At 44.4% G+C, this 17,434-nt stretch overlaps 1 protein-coding gene across 2 annotated transcripts; it reads right to left on the bottom strand.

Annotated features, from left to right (window-relative positions):
* Positions 1 to 2,458: 2,458 nt before the first annotated feature.
* Positions 2,459 to 17,111, bottom strand: LOC142760658 (UBX domain-containing protein 2A-like). Of its 2 annotated transcripts, none has more exons than XM_075863853.1 (6): positions 17,020 to 17,111; positions 16,274 to 16,388; positions 14,480 to 14,589; positions 13,824 to 13,961; positions 11,849 to 12,007; positions 2,459 to 3,822 (listed from the first exon to the last, which is right to left on the bottom strand). In XM_075863853.1, exons 1-6 carry the CDS (start codon positions 17,061 to 17,063, stop codon positions 3,633 to 3,635), a joined length of 756 nt encoding a protein of 251 aa, XP_075719968.1. In that variant the 5' UTR covers positions 17,064 to 17,111; the 3' UTR covers positions 2,459 to 3,632. The 2 variants fall into 2 exon arrangements, with proteins under 2 accessions (XP_075719968.1, XP_075719969.1); XM_075863854.1 differs by having other exon boundaries at positions 16,801 to 17,082.
* Between the last annotated feature and the right edge of the window lie 323 nt (positions 17,112 to 17,434).

The following is a 17,434-nucleotide window of genomic DNA, read 5'->3' on the forward strand; positions in this document are numbered from 1 at the left end:
TTTTTGTTTTATGGCATTTACTGTGCAGTAAAAACGTCAGTTTAACCTTATTCTGCGGGTCAATACAATTACGGTGATACCAAAATAATTTTTTGTTGTTTTACTACTTTTACAAGGAAAATAAGGATTGCTAAAAATAAAATTTGTTTTGTCGCCATATTATAAGAGCCAGATTATTTTTTTTTTCTATTGGTTCCATTTTAAAAAAAGGTATGAGACTTTATGATCACTTTTTACTTCATTTTTTTGTGGGAGATGAAGTGACCAAAAAAACAGCGATTGTCGGTGTCATTTGTTTTTCTTAGGTCATTCACTGCAAGGGTTAAATAACGTTATATTGTAATAATTCGGACGCAGCAATACCAGTTACGCTCCTTTTGTTTTTCTACATTGTGTTGGGGGAAAAATTAAATATGTAGCGCTCGAAAATGTCCTGGTAGACGCTGCGCTGAATTGTTATAACACACTGGACCAACACTGCTGCTCAGTGTCCAAAGTCCTGTTTTCAGATGAAAGTAAATTTTGCATTTCATTTGGAGATCTCGGTCCCAGAGTCTGGAGGAAGAGGGGAGAGGAGTCAGTCCAAGTGTCTTGTGGTCCAGTGTGAAGTTTCCACAGTCAGTGATGGTTTGGGGGCCACGTCATCTGCTGGTGCTGGGCCACTGTGTTATATCAAGTCCAGAGTCAGCGCAGCGTCTACCAGGACATTTCCCAGCACTTCATGCTGCCCTCTGCTGACAAGCTTTATGGAGATGCGGATTTCATTTTCCAGCAGGACTTGGCACCTGCCCACACTGCCAAAAGTACCAATACCTGGTGTAATAACCACAGTATCTCTGTGCCTGATTGCCCAGCAAACTGGCCTGGCCTAAACCCAATAGAGAACCTACCGTGTATTGTCAAGAGGAAGATGAGACACCAGACCCAACAATGCCGACGAGCTGAAGATCACTATCAAAGCAACCTGGCCTTCCATAATAGCTCAGCAGTGCCACAGGCTGATCGCCCCCATGCCACGCCGCATTGATAACACCTCAGCAGTGCCACAGGCTGATCGCCTCCATGCCACACCGCATTGATAACACCTCAGCAGAGCCACCGGCTGATCGCCTCCATGCCACGCCGCATTGATAACAGCTCAGCAGTGCCACAGGCTGATCGCCTCCATGCCACGCTGCATTAATACCACCTCAGCAGTGCCACAGGCTGATCGCCCCCATGCCACGCCGAATTGATGCAGAAATTCATGCAAAAGGAGCCCCGACCAACTATTGAGTGCTTATACTGGACATAGTTCTCAGTAGGACAACATTTTGGTATGAAGTCATTTTTCAAATTGGGATTATATAATATTCTAATTTTCTGACAGACTAAATTTTGGGTTTTCCTGAACTGTTCCCATAATCATCAACATTAAAAGAAAAACAATGCTGGAAATAGATCCCTCTGTGTGTAATGAATCTATAGAATATATGGAGTTTCAATTTTTGAATTGAATTACTGAAATAAATTAACTTTTTGATGATATTCTAATTCTTTAAAAAGGGCACAGTGAGGAGCTCATCACTGTCATTCAGTATACCATGAGAATATTATAATAGATATATTTTTTTATTTCACAAAAAACAAAATACAACAACTAATGCTATTTAACTTATTTTAGTCCCCCTAGAGGACTTGAACCACCGATCATTGAATCACTTGCATGATATACTGCAATACTAATGTATTGCAGTAGTTCATGATCCGGACAGTCTCGCTCGCACGCATCTCGCTCTCGTGCGCTTTTTTTAGTTCAAACTTCCTTGGATGATTCATTTCTTATATATCTTCATAGTGGCCAGAGCTGGGCTGGGCTTTTATTTGCTTTTTTTGCAAAATTCCCTGCATATACAAAGACTTAACTAGTGAACCGCAGGTTTAAGCTGGCTGCCCAAAATATCAGGCAGCTGAATGTAGGGTGCCTGGCAGTCGGACTGATGGGGACCCTAGAGAGAAGGCTGTAGTAGTTTTCATTTCTGTGTTTTCAAAGAGAGGCACGGTCTGTATTGGCCCCGGTAGTAGTGAACGATCATATGATCGCCAGGAAGTCAGTAAGATTTGTTCCGGAACAATATGGTATGCTTTCAGGAGTCACTGCAGTTATCCCCAATGTTACACTTGTGTGAGAGATTTATCACATTCATGAGTCCGTGAATATGGTGAACACGGCAAAATACATTCAGCGCAACTCGCTAGGTCTGAGCTGACCGGTCATCTTTACTGCGAGTCCTTATTAATATTGGCCAACCAAATTTTAAATAATGTGGTATGACCTTTGGCGTCCGGTGAATCCTTCAGACATGCACAAGCTATTTAGGACCAAATTACATCTATGGTTCAGACCTATGACCTAACGCCAGAAGTAAAACAGACCAAGACAGCAGTAGCTTAAAATGTTAAATTTATAAAAACAGAACTTAAAAATATTACAATTAGCTAAAAACGCACTGCAATCCAAGACAGCATGCTAAATAAAAGACATGAGCTCCGTCAGCAGAGGGGACTGTTACTGTTCATATGTAGAGTGGTGCAGGCCCCCTGCTGGTGAGCTGGAGTAATGCCGATTGTGCTCAGCAGAAAAAGAGTTTTCTTTATACCTTATATCAAACGCCCTGAAGGAAAAAGGAAGGGAAATGACTTTATCATGATACTACTATACATCATAATGGAACGTGAGAAGAACACCTGCGTCAATAACCTAATTTAAAAAGGGTTCTCCCAATCCTTAAATTCTTGTCAATCAGATGTTGGGATCCATAGGCGGTCACTATTGAATTGAAGCTTCTAAATCCACCCAATGATGAAATTACACCCCCCCCCATAGTTCCACCCAATTCTATCAAGTTGGGGGTGCACAAGTGCAGCCAGCTATCCGGCAGAAGATGGGGACTGTGGCATGCTCATTCTCGCTATTGGTGAGGGTCAAACCCCATTTGATCACTTTTTGACTTAAAGCAAACAACAAATGTCTGAAAAAGAATGATAATATATCGAATAAAGAACGAGACAGAAATAAGACCAGGGTGTCTATAGAAACAAAACGGTGGTTTTGTGGCTTTTAAATCTACTATCTTCTATTCCAGACAAATATACATGGTAACCGTGATCTCAAATCCTATAACGTATAATACCGCTGTGTAGTTAAGAGGTAAAAGTGACATTTTCGGAGCTGTGTTGTACCGCCTCTATAAACAACCATTAATCTTACACGCTCTCGCAGGGAACGTGCCAGTGGTGCTCTAAACAACCATTAATAATCGACTTATTGCCAAACAGAATATTGTAAAGCCATCCATAGCAGAAAGGCCTGCAGAAGAAACCTGAGGAGTATGAGCGGTTGTATAAGTAAGTGCACCCTGTAGACAGCAATACAGGACCGCAACGTGTAAAGCAGCGCAGAAGGCGCAGCAAAGTAGCCGTGACTGCACATATGGCCATGGATAGGACCGTGCAGCCAATACTAGCCTGTAAGTCAGTGGATATGTACACCGTCTATTCACAGTGATCCTCAGATATCACAAAATAAAACCCAAGCACTAAATCGCATGATCCTCAGGATTACGTAGTCCCCGCTGCTGATGCGGTCTGGACTAGACGTCCCTGAACAGTGGTGTGGTTTTCTGCAGTCTCTGCACCAGGACGGCATTCTGCAGCCGAGCTTCCTGAATGGTGACCGTCTCATCCAAAAGGTCCCGCAACGGGAAGGAGGTCGCCAGCGTGAAGGGGATCTTCTCTGATTTACAAGGGATGCGCTCTACAAAATTCCTGATATCGCTGATCCTGAAGAAAGAATGGAGAGGTATGTACAAGAAATCAGTAACTCACATGTCATATGCATATAAAAGGACACTTATTACTGAAAATACAAGTTACAATATTGGGCGTTCGTTTCCTTGTAAACCTTGCTTTATGTCCACACATATGCTCAGAGTGAAGATATTTAAAAGCCCAACAAGTAATATGGAGGGCAAGTTTCAAAAATTGCTACTTTGTTTTATATATAAATCATGTAGATAACATGGTAAAAAAAATATATATATATATATATCTATCTATCTATCTAGGCCCCCTGCTGGACAGATCTAGTACTGCTACAGCCAGATGCCACACTGGTCCCCAGCTGTGTGGATTGCCATAGATACCCTGAGGTATGACTTATGCATTGGCTGCAATAAGACCTCCACGTGGGCAATACTGCAGATCTATCCTAACCCCCTGAACACTGATATTATAGCAAATGTGCAGTGTTTGGTATCTATCTGCAAGTGACAAAGCAGCGACAAAGTTCTATGCCTTATACATGGAGAATCCCTTCGATCACGGCTGACTGCCAAAAGTTATTTTAAAGGAGTTTTCCCACGAGGGACATTTTTGACATATATACAGGATATGTCATAACTGTCAGATAGTTGCAGGTCCCAGAGGTAGGACCCACATCTATCTCTAGAATGGGGCCCCCTAAACACGCTCTAACTTTGTGCTCTGGCTGATTTCGGACCACGAAGGAGAAAACCACGTAGCTTAGTTCCATAAGTCCCATACAACTGAATGGTAGTTACGAAAAAGCATAGCTGAGCTGTTTCCGTAACTCCCGACCATGTAATCAGGAAGTGGCCGGGAGTCAGCCAGAGCACAGATTGGTAGAACGGGGCTTAAGGGGCCCTATTCTAGAGAAAGGTGCGGGTTCCAGAGGTGGGACACACATCCATCTTAAATTTATGACCTATCCTGTGGATAGGTCAAATGTCCCTCGTGGGGAAAACCCCTTTAAGTCCAGATTCACTCGAAGTAGCACAAACTCTGACTTAAAAATTTGCTGTTTTTCACATCAGAGTTGTACCCGTTTTTTACAGATCCCCATAGACTTGAGTCTATCGAGGGATCCGTAAAAACTGAAGAATAGGACACGTTCTATTTATCAATGGACCCTTCACAGCGACCGTGTGAATGGCCCCATTGAAATACACGAATCCGTGAGACGGCCGTATTCTCCATTCGTGTGAATAAGCCCTAAAGGGGTTTACCCACAACGGACATTTATCACCAATCCAGTCAATGTCTACAGTGCCGATGGAAACCGCTGAGGGCTGAACTGGGCTGTTTCCATTGGGTCCATAGACATTGAATGGAGCAGCAGCGCATATGGGTGACCGCTGCTCCATTCAAAACCCTCCTCCCTATGATCGTCCAGTGATTAGGAATGACTGTCGGGACCCCTGTTCTACTGATCGGTGGGGGGTCCTAGTGGTGTTCACACAATTATCACCTATCGTGTGGATAAGGGATGAATCTGCTTAGTGGGAAAACCGGTTTAATAAGGCATGAACCCTTTCATTGCCAAGGACGTATGTAATAGGTTATGACTTTAAACGACTGCGGAATATAAGGTATAGCACTTAGATGGTTTCATATTAAAGCCCAGAATTGTAGCTTTCAAAACGGCACCACAATCCAGGGACAATATTGGCGGTGCTACGCTCGTTGGAAATCAGGTAGCGGGATAAAAGTTTTACTTCCCAGTGTTGTGTAAGGGAGGGGGAATCTGCAAGTGAGGGCCGGAAGAAAGATCACAGCCGGGGGGCGTGGCCAGCTGCTGATGTGAGAGGACGTGTGTGGCGATAGCTCCGGGCCAGCATCCTGTCTAAAATCCTCCTGACGGTGCTGTAATCCTTGAAATTAGCCAAAATTCCTTACCAGCTGCGTAGGAAGGGAAGGATATCTTCCAGGAAAAAGATGAGCCCGTCTAAAGCGATGGACGCGGCAGAAAAGCTGAAATCATATGCCCGCGTGGTGATCCAAGATGGCGCTGGCGGGAGTTCTTCTGTGCAGGCCGCAGCTGTGGCTGGGACATCCAACCATGCTCCCTCGGAACAGGATGCAGGAATCACGCTGCAAGAGGCATCGGATAAGCTGCTGACAGCCATCCTCGAGACACGGACGACTCTGACGGCTAAGATTAATGAGGTGAGAGTGGACGTGGGCCTATTGAGACAGGATTTGCAAAATGTGCGGCAGAGAGTCACGGAGACGGAGGGCAGGATATCCACCTTGGAAGATCTTACTGCTACCATGCCGGCGGCTATTCAAGATTTGCCCCGTAAAGTCGATCTGTGGCGCCAGAAAGCCGACGATTTGGAAAATAGATCGCATCGCAACAATCTCCGCATTGTGGGATTGCCGGAGAGGGCAGAGGGGCAGAGGCCTGGAGAATTTATGGAAAGATGGCTGAAGGAGATGTTTCCAGCTGCCTCCTTCTCGTTAGCATATGCGGTGGAAAGGGCACACAGGGTTCCAGCACGGTTACCAGTTCCAGGTGCTCCCCCAAGACCACTGCTTGCCCGGATGTTGAATTGCAAAGATCGGGACACGGTTCTGTTGGAAGCTCGGAAGGCCGGAGGGATTAGATTTGAAAATGCATCTGTGTCCATATATCCGGACTTTTCTCCTGATTTGCAGCGACAAAGGGCGTCATATGTCCCTATCAAGCGCCGACTCCGGGACATGCAGATTCCATATTCGATGGCCTATCCGGCTAGATTGCGGTTTTCCAGGAGGTAGACTCTGTGGATCGTTTACCGAGGGGGATTTCGGATCACAGTCCGGTCTTACTGACATTGAAAAAGCCACAGGTAGGCAGAAGGGGTATGGGTAAAATTCACCCGTTTTGGCTTCAGCTAGTTCAACAAAACGATCGTATACCGGATCAGCTATCAATATTTATAGAAGCACATGCGCAGATGGAAAATCGGTCGCTGGTGTGGGATACCCTCAAAGCCTATTTGAGGGGATGTCTCCGATCCTCCATATCCTATGTAAAACGTGCTTCCGCCCTGCATGAAGAGGAATTAGCATATAAATGTTCACAGGCGGAAGGGGCATTTGTTCAGTATCCCACACCAGCTAACCGAAATGCTTGGCTGGACTTGGGTAGACAGTATCTACAAGTCCTGAGGGATAAGACTTTGCGTAGTCTATTCTTTAGTAAACAATCTCATTTTGAATTGGGCAATCAATCGGGTAAAATTCTGGCTCATATGGTGCGGAACACTTCTAGATCCCCCCGGTGATGGGTATAGTGGGGCCTGGCGATAGAATCTACACTTCCTCGAGGGATGTTCTCGAACAATTCACACAGTTCTATGATCAGTTGTATGCTTCAAAAATAGATTATAGGAGGGAGGAGATGGAGAAGTATTTAGATGGAATATCGTTTCCTACGTTGTCAGCCGAGCGGGTGGCAATGCTTGATGCTCCATTTACGGTAGACGAGATCTTGGAGGGAATGGCGTCTATGGCCAAGGGGAAAGCCTCAGGGCCGGATGGTATCCCCTTGAGGTATATCTGCAGTATGGGGAGCTGCTAGCCCCCCAATTGCTGGCCCTGTTTGAGCATAGCTATCGGAGGTCTACTCTTCCGGAATCCATGTGTGACGTCACCATTATTGTATTGCTGAAACCAGGCAAAAATCCAGATGAATGTGGGTCATATAGACCGATCTCACTACTGACAGTGGATTACAAAATTTTGACTAAAATGCTAGCTAATAGGTTATGTAATGTGATAAAGGAGATGATTCACCCAGACCAGTGTGGCTTTATACCCGGCAAGTCCACCTCAGAGAATATTCAACGGGTACAGGTGGTGGCGCAGATTGGATGGGAGGAGCAGCAGGACTGGGCGGTGGCATCTTTGGATGCGGCCAAGGCATTTGACTTGGTAGAATGGCCTTATTTGCTGGCAGTGCTGCGAAGATTTGGGTTTGGGGATAGATTCATTAATTGGGTCTCCTTGCTATATACATCTCCGCGAGCGCTGGTGTTGGTGAACGGGGTCCTGTCCCCTTCCTTTGGCCTCCATAGGGGCACGAGGCAGGGGTGCCCACTTTCGCCACTTCTTTTCGCAATGGCCATTGAATTACTGGCTCTGAACATTAGGAGGGATCACGCATATATGGGAATTAGAATAGGGGACAGAGAGGACCGGATAGGATTATATGCGGATGACATGGTGTTGTTTATGGCAAACCCCAATGCCACCCTTCCCAGGGCCATATCCCTCATTAACGCTTTTGGAAGGTATTCCGGGTTACTAATTAATTGGGCCAAATCGTATTTGATGCCTTTGAGGCAGGATAACTGTGGATGGGACACCCAGTTCTGCGGACTGTCAGTACAACCAGAGTTCAAATATTTGGGGATTAATATTGCTAGGGATAGCTCTAGATCGTATGGGTTAAATGTAGCGCCCTTGGTCGCGTACCTAAGGGATAAAATTCAGGTGTGGAAAGGTCTGCCTCTGTCAGTGGCAGGACGCGTGAATCTATTAAAAATGATAGTACTGCCAAAGTTTTTGTATGTGTTGGAGCATGTGGATGTGTTGGTGCCTAAAAGGTTCTTTAAAATAATAAACTCGCTATTCGCGCCGTTTGTATGGGCGGGGGGGGGGAGATCTAAACTCAAGCTGTCGATTCTACAGAGGTCTAAAGATGAGGCCGGAGCTGCCTTACCGGATGTTTTTCTATATTATTTGGCGGGTCAGCTCAGATACTTGACTTCTTGGGTCTCCCCCCCCCCCCCCACCCCTAACGACCAATGCTGAGTGTCATCTAGCCAGGGTGTTGGGCTTGAAAACCCTTTGGCCGATATTGGAGCCGCATGATTTTAGACACCGCTCCCTGTTACCCTTGCATAAGTTGGCCAGACGAGTTTGGCAACAGGCTAAAGAGCTCTTGGGGGTTGTGGGGGTGGTGGTGGAGAACCCGCTGTGGGACAATCCGAGTTTTTCACATTTGCACGGGATGGTGGGAAAACGTTACTGGTCCTCTAGAGGGGTAGTTGCTTTGTCACAGTTACTAACGGAAGACGGGACGGTCATGACGGTGAGTGAGATTCGGGCAGCATTCAATATACCACCGGGGGATGAATTATATTGCATACAACTCCATCATGCTCTATTAGCACAATTTCCACTGAACTCCGTGAGGTATTCTAGCTGTGATTTGGTGGTGAGGTTGAGCACGCCGTCTACACGTGGAGCCATTTCTCAAATTTATTATTTTCTACTGGAGGCTAAAATGCGAGTGGAGCCCCTGGTGGCGGAGGATAAGTGGCGTGCACTAATGTTCATTATCCACCAATGTTATTTGACACCCATAAGACTACATCGTATGGGAAGAATGGCGTCCTCACAATGTCATAGGTGCGGAGAGACACGGGCTGATTTTATTCACCTAATATGGGGTTGTCACTGGATTCTTAGCTTTTGGGAGGAGGTGGTTGCAGTATTGACAGCAGTATTGGGGAGGACGATACCTTGCAGCCCGGAGGTGTGTCTGCTGGGACTGCTCAATGAGGAACAATGGTCGATATATGAGAGGACTTTCCTCAGAGAAACACTATTCATGGCAAGAAAGGCGGTGGCCATGAGATGGATGGCGGATAGGGCCCCGACAGTAGCGCAATGGCGTAAATTAGTCAATGACATACTTCCATTTGAGAAAATAGTGTATAAACACCGGGGGAAACCGGCTAAATTTGATTTGATCTGGAATGGGTGGTGCTCATCGAACCTCAGTCACTGTACAGTCCAAGGGCTATCAGCTGCTCTGATTCAAGCTGGGGGCGGGAGCGGGTAAAGGAGTCGGGAGGAGGACACTTCCAGGTGCTTCGCTTTAGGCCATACGAGGAGGATGTGCGCGTTAGGGTAGAATATCGAACTGGGGGCATATTAATACTATAGTGATGTACAAGATTAAAAGTTTTGATAGAATGTTTGATTGATCTGTATTATGTATATGTGGTCTGCGAACCACGGTTTAATACCATGGGTACCTGCGAGTATCCCTTCTGTATGTAATGATGTTTCTGACATATGTACTATTGAGTGTATAATGTTATCCTGATGTATGTGATGGTTTGACTCTGACAGTTCCTTTTAATAAAACGAGTTTAAAAAAAAAAAAGAAAGATCACAGGCCGTTACGGTCATCTCCTCCCGGTCCAGCATGAATGCTTTGTATGTAGTGTTTTCTATATTTTACTAGACTTTAACGTAACATCTGGCCGCTGTGTTTTTGCCCCAAAAGAAAAGCAGTAGAAAAATGGGAAAAACGCAAACCTCTGTGGGTCTGATGGACTCATTAACACCTTATTCACACGAAGGTGTCAGTTTTGCGTGCTTAAAAAAACAGAGCGTTTTTCTTGCGTTGCAGTTCCGTGTGACATCCGTGTACGCATTTTTTTTACGCACGTACGTCATCCATATGTCACACGTTTCGTACGTCAGCAAAATAAACAGAAGGCGGTGGCTTTTTCTCATCATTTCTTCAGCAACTGTTGCGTGAATCACGCACAGCACATGTATGACGTCCGTGTGCTGTCCATTTTTTTCACGCACCCATTGACTTCAATGGATAAGTGATGCGCAAAAAACACACAACAGGACATGCAGTGAGTTTCACGCAGAAGACACATGAAAAACACTGAATGGCCCCATTGAATTGCATAGGTTCGTGACATTCGTTGTGTTAACGCGCGTAACACGGACGTGAAATACACTTGTGTGAATAAGGCCTAAGGCTAGGAACACGTAGCATAAACACTGCAGATTTTCCGCAACAGATTTCATTACAGTAGCAGAGTAGGAGCGATTTAAAATCTCATCCTCACAACGAGGGGGAAAAAAATAAAATTAAAAAAACTAGTCCAGAAGAAGAAAAAAAAAAAAGTTTGATGCCGCAGCACGCCAATTTATGCTGTGGAATCGCTGATCTGTTGAAGGGTTTCTCGATAGAATTCATTTGAGTGGTAAAACCTGCAACAAAGTCCTATGTAGTGCGACTTATCCCGTGGAAACGCTGCGATTCAGCCACAAAAATCGCAAATGAAAACAAAATAAATTTGTATTTAATTTGAATCTAATAAATAAAGCTCATACTTACCCCCCTGCAGTAGTACTAGCAGGGCGATCCTCTTCTGAGCGCAGCCATTCATCCTGGCATGACGTTCCATCCCATGTGACTGCTGCAACAGTCACATGGACTATAGCATCACAGGAGGCTGGGCTATGCTCAGAAGATAGAGAGAGTTAAGTCGCCATGACTATGGGCTTGTACGTTTAAGTTTATTCATTTTTTTTTTATTTATTTTTTTACTGCTGCAGGATTTCCGCAGCTAACATGGGGCCTGAAAAACCGCACCACAATTTGGCGTGGCTTTTCGGATGGAATTCATAGTGGCAACCAGGGTGTATACGCTGTGTAGTTTTACGCACTGACACCGCTATATGCAGGTCCTAGAGGTGGGACGCGCACCTATCTCTATAGGACCCAGTCCTATCTTCTGCCGTTGGGCTCCAGCCACTGATGAGGTGGTCGGGTTTTTCCTAGAAACAGCCAAGCACATTTTGCTGCGCTGTTTCCTGAACTCCTGTAGGAGTGAGTGGAAATTAAGTGAATAGGTGCGGGGGTATGCAATAAATAAGTATATACCAAGTCTCCACCTGGATGTGGCCACCTTGTCACGTGAAACGGCGGTTAGGAGGAACCACTTTCTCCCGACATGTGAAGGTCCTACCTCTGGAACACAGCCAAAGTTAGAGCTTTACTTTAAATGTAATATTAATTAAATTGCATGTACACATCTTCAGGGTGAGGTCTTGTATTAAAAATTCCCTTTAGTATGTAACGCCGCCTATTCATGGGCAGTTGATGTTTGATATACACACACACACACACACACACACACACACACACACACACACACACACACACACACACACACGTAATAAAACGGCATTTCTGGATTACCTGTGTGTAGTGTTAAATTTCTGAACGATCCTCTTGCCATCAGCGAGCCAGATCTTGACGTTGGTCAGAGGCTCCCCAGCCTTCAGCTCAACACTCGGGAGACTTTGTTCACCTCCATCCTCCAAACCATTTGCTTTGGTAATGACTTTTGGGGTTGCACTGAGAGAAGAAAAGTAAAGACCTCAGAATAGATTCACTTTCTTTCCAGACTTCTCTATGATATCACTTTATGCACCGATAAGACAATTAAATATTGATTGACCAGCTGATCTAATACAGTGACACGACTGCGCCAATTACAGTAGTGTCAGGAGTTATAACAGGTTAATAGGGCTTCCCCAGTCCATGTTTGCCTAGATGTACATAACATAGGATAAAGTCAACCCTACAGTAAAGTAATACGTTTTTAAAGGATTTAAAAATAAATAAAAAATGACCAGAAAATTAAAAACCACAAACTTGCGAACAAACTTCCAAATACAAAACATTACGGCCGGAGATAAATTGTGGTCATGTGACCGTGCAAGAAACCATGGATGTGGTTAAATCATTAGAAGTACATCTGCCCATGTCCTAAACACACATATGACCTCCTTAAAGAGGCTCTGTCACCACATTATAAGTGGCCTATATTGTACATGATGTGATCGGCGCTGTAATGTAGATTACAGCAGTGTTTTTTATTTAGAAAAACGATTATTTTTGACGGAGTTATGACTCATTTTAGATTTATGCTAATGAGTTTCTTAATGGACAACTGGGCGTGTTTTACTTTTTGACCAAGTGGGCGTTGTGGAGAGAAGTGTATGACGCTGACCAATCAGTGACCAATCAGCGTCATACACTTCTCTCCATTCATTTACACTGCAGATAGCGATATATCTATATCTCTATGTGCAGCCACAAACACACTATAACGTTACTGCAGTGTCCTGACAATGAATATTCATTACCTCCAGCCAGGACGTCATGTCTATTCAGAATCCTGTCACTTCTGTAGCGTCTGATATTTACGATGCAACCTGTCATTTAAAACGAGATTACGCTTGCCTTGCTGTAAATATCAGAGACGCTACAGAAGTGTCAGGATTGTGACTAGACATGACGTCCTGGCCGGAGGTAATGTATATTCATTGTCAGGACACTGCAGTAACGTGTGTGTGTATGTGTGTGTGTGTGTGTGTGTGTGTATGTGTGTGTCTGCACATAGCGATATAGCTATGTGCTGTGTAAATGAATGGGGAGAAGTGTATGACGCGGATTGGTCACTGATTGGTCAGCGTCATAGACTTCTCTCCATAATGCCCACTTGGTCAAAAAGTAAAACACGCCCAGTTGTCCATTAAGCAACTCATTAGAATAAAGCTAAAAGCGGTCATAACGCCGTCAAAAATGATCGTTTTTCTAAATAAAAAACACTGATGTAATCTACATTACAGCGCCGATCACATCATGTACATGATAGGCCACTTATAATGTGGTGACAGAGCCTCTTTAAAGAGGTTGTTCCAAGATTATATGTTCTATCCTAGCCACAGAATAGGTGATAACACGCTGATCGGCGAAGGTCCGACCGTGGCACCTCCACCGATCATGAGAATGGAGGTCCCATTTCTTCGAATGAATGGAGCGGCAGGTCGAGCATGCGCCCAGCTGCTCCATTCTCTATGGCACTTCAGGAAATAGTCGAGCACTGTACTCCATCACTGACAGTCCCAGTTAGTGGATAAAACAGCAGTGCATATGCTCAACCTGCAGCTTCATTGATTCAGAGGAACGGGACCCCCAATCTCATGAGTGGTCGGTCCCCCACCGAGCGGCAGGTTATCACCTATGTAGTGGTTAGAGGATAATATTTACGCTTGTGACAACCCCTTTAATGTCTAACCACCATGGATGATAAAGTCACAGCAGTCATGTGCACTATGAACGATCCCCATAGACAGAAGTACACAGGGCCTTGTACAATCCTCACCTTCCCAGGCGGTGACCCTCTCCGGAGAACGGGTCCACATGCTTCTTTCTTATAAAGTAATGTTCACTTTTTCTGTCTTCAACATTAACTGACAATTCTTTCTTTGCGAAGGTCTTGTGCAACTCTGGTGGGAGCTCCCTGATAAAAGAAGAATATAAGACATCAATTCACCTTGTGTGACGCCAAGGTAACAAACCAAAGACATAAAATGTGTATAGCATATTACATAATCCATGGAGCCCAATGTAAAGATATATGTACAGCAGTGTATGGACGATGTGATCTCATGTCACCACAAATCAATAACCCACTGTTCAAGATCTCTCCTGCCTTCTCTTCTTACTGCGGAGTTTCTCCGAAAATGTTCCAAAACTCATACTAGAACTTTGTTTTCTAATAATTTTCCTGATTGGTTATTTTTGCTCAGTCTTCTGCTTCTGGCCTGAAGAAATCAAACCTAATACTGCAGTTGTGTGCTGGAAACAAGTGCCAGATTATCAAACTATCCTTTATCGGATGCCGGATCAAGAAAGTCACTGTATATGGATTAGGCTTTATTTACATACGCCCGGAGGAGCCGGTTAGGCGTTACGCGGCACGACTGGACACCACTACGCAAGGTCTGATCTCTGAGCACTGTATTAGGCTGCACTTACCCTTTCCTCATGGAGTCCATAAATTGACGATTTGCAGCATCTGTATAGTCCCTGAGCTGGCCGTCATTGATTGTAAACCCATTCTTCCACATCTTGATGATAACCTCTGCCTGAAAAGAGAAAAACCACCAAGTTAAGCAAACAAATACCCCAGTAGGCCATGTTCACACTTTCAGGATTCTGTCGAGATTTAGGCATGGATTCGGAGTCTAAACACTGACCGAAACCACGAACATTCCGCCAGCAATACATGTGAATGGGGTATATTATATATTTTACAATCTACAAAAGGCTCGTCATTGACACGGATTAGCTATATTGATTTACAATAGGGCTATAATTTATGTGCGGACCTAATGGGCAATCCACAGTAATACGTTTTGAAGACGTGTATTTTTTAAAGAAATAGTCACCATTCTAGGTAATGCTCTGTGCAAGAAAAAGCGAGAAAAATCCCAGTATACATTACGGCTAATAAGCGGCAGACATATCCCCACAATGACCTAGAGATGCACGATGCATACAAACTTCGATAAGGTTTCGATACTCTGCATCCCCAAACTGTAGATACCATTATTTCATATATTTCAATACTTGGCTGTGCGGCCGCCCAGCTCAGTATAGTAACACATGAATGTATGAGAGCGGGGCTGCGGATGTGTGATACAGTCATTGCCGCGCTCCTGAGTCCTGATAACAAGTGCGCGGGGTCAGGATGATGCGATGCGGCCGGCGCTGCACTAATGAGCGCCGGCACTGAAACAGAACATGGCGGGCGCACCACCGCAAAACACCCCATGTTCTGTCCTCAGTGCCTGAACCGCCGCTCATTAGTGCAGCGCCGGCCGCATCACCTCATGCTGACCGCGCACGCACTTCCTGTCAGGAGCGGGGCAATGGCTGTATTACACAGCCACAGTCCCGCTGGCGGAGATCAGAGAAACCTCTAATCTCCGCCGTTATTCCCGTGAATGCTGCGATCACAGCGGACTGCAGTATTCAGGGGAAAATGCGAAGGGTGGATGCCCCTTGGATCGCGTCACAGGGAATTCCTGTGACGCGATTGAGGGACATACCATATATGGGCAGACGGCCCAGGGTCCATTGAAGGACCCCTGGGCTGTCCTACCATATTTCCTGTTAGGACATACCTAAGTACGCCCTAACAACTGCCTGTGTACTATCAGTATCAGCTAATGTACTGTAATATAGATATATACCGGTACATTACTATCAGTATATAGATATATGCCAGTACATTAAAGTTTAAAAAATAAAGTAAAAACAAAGTAATGTTAAATAAAAATATTTTAATGTTTATTGTAAAAAATGTGTGTATAAGTCTCAATACATAAAATACACATATTCAGTATTGGCGCGGCCGTAATAACCTGCACAACAATTTTCTCATCATTTATGATGTGTACGCTGTAAAAAAATAAAATAAAAACTGCTTTCTATCACTTATTGTGGGGCTCGAGGTGCAATGATGAATTTACCCTCCATGTGCCTCAGATTAATAGTAATTAACCCCATCATGTACCTTACATATTAACCCATTATGACTGAGACACATGATGGGGTTAATTACTATTAATGGGAGGCATGTGGAGGTTAAATTCATCATCACACCTCGCGCCTCACATCAGAAAATTGAACTTTTTTTTATATTTTTATTTTTTTATTATTGTTGACAAAGTATCGAATTGGTATTGATATCGCAATACTAAACGAAGTATCGGTATCGAAGTCCAAATTCTGGTATCGTGACATCCCTACAATGACATAACATACCTCATCTTCCGGTGAAGCGTTAATGACGCCTGCGTCTCCTGCTTCTTCAAACAAGCTGTTCACAAAGGAGTCGCACCGTTTCCTCTCGCTGCTCCTCCCCCTCATCCTGAAAACTCTGGAACAATACAAATAAAACAGAACCGTGATTTAGACGGATAGCACAATAAACGCAGCATGTTCGCAGTTGTCAACCAACAGAGCAGAATAAAACGTGCGCACTAATCCGGGCTGTGGTGGTCACCAAGGAATGACAATTCTTATTTAAAAATGAAATTTTTTTATGGATGCCAAAAACACGGCAGCTGTAGAAAATAGAACCGCTGTCCTCCTATACTGCGCGGTATACTTTATTTTACTGGATGCCTCCGATTGTCAACGACAGTATGCCATACAGAAAAAACAAAACAAAAAAACGGGGTATGCCAACACATAAATCCCAAAAGGAGCCTCTTTTGGTACATATCGATCAATGGGGTCCTATTGATACATTTGGCGTACGATACGTCAAACCTACACTGCAATCTTACCCACTGCCAGGAAATCTCCTTCCGCAATAGTGAATTACGGCTAGTAGTCATCATCCAATCATTGTCAGGTTATTATATAAGTGGCATCCATTTATAAGAGCATTCAGGAGAATGACATGAATCATGCCATAACATTGTCACGATTGTATGACGGCCAGAACGAGTCACCGAATATCACTGCATCACATAAGTGAAACTCTATGAAGGAACTCCCCGTACCGGTCTTGAGGCTTCATGGCGTCAGTTTTGTCGGCTTCTCTCATCTTTGCAACGCTTCATCCTTCTGCACATGAGAAAAATTGGAATAATAAGTTAGACCATGTTCACACAGCGCTCACACGCTCATTCCCAATACACCATGCCCTAATCCATTACTGTGGAAAGCAGGAGAAAATGGGGAGAAAGCGGAGGCTGAAAAGTTTATTGATGTGCACAATAATGTAAAAGTGAATACTCAACTAAAAAAATAGATTTTATTTTTCTGCAGACTGCCTCCCCGTGTCGCACAGGTTCTAGGTTCTAGCAATTCAGGCAGCAGGAGAAACATATAATATATACAATATCACACAGACAAAACGTAGATCCCCCACCAGTCGCACCTCGATCCTAATATTGGCCATAAATGGATATTCCT

Source organism: Rhinoderma darwinii, chromosome 4 (genome assembly GCF_050947455.1).
Source record: "Rhinoderma darwinii isolate aRhiDar2 chromosome 4, aRhiDar2.hap1, whole genome shotgun sequence".
Classification (NCBI taxonomy): Eukaryota; Metazoa; Chordata; class Amphibia; order Anura; family Rhinodermatidae; genus Rhinoderma; species Rhinoderma darwinii.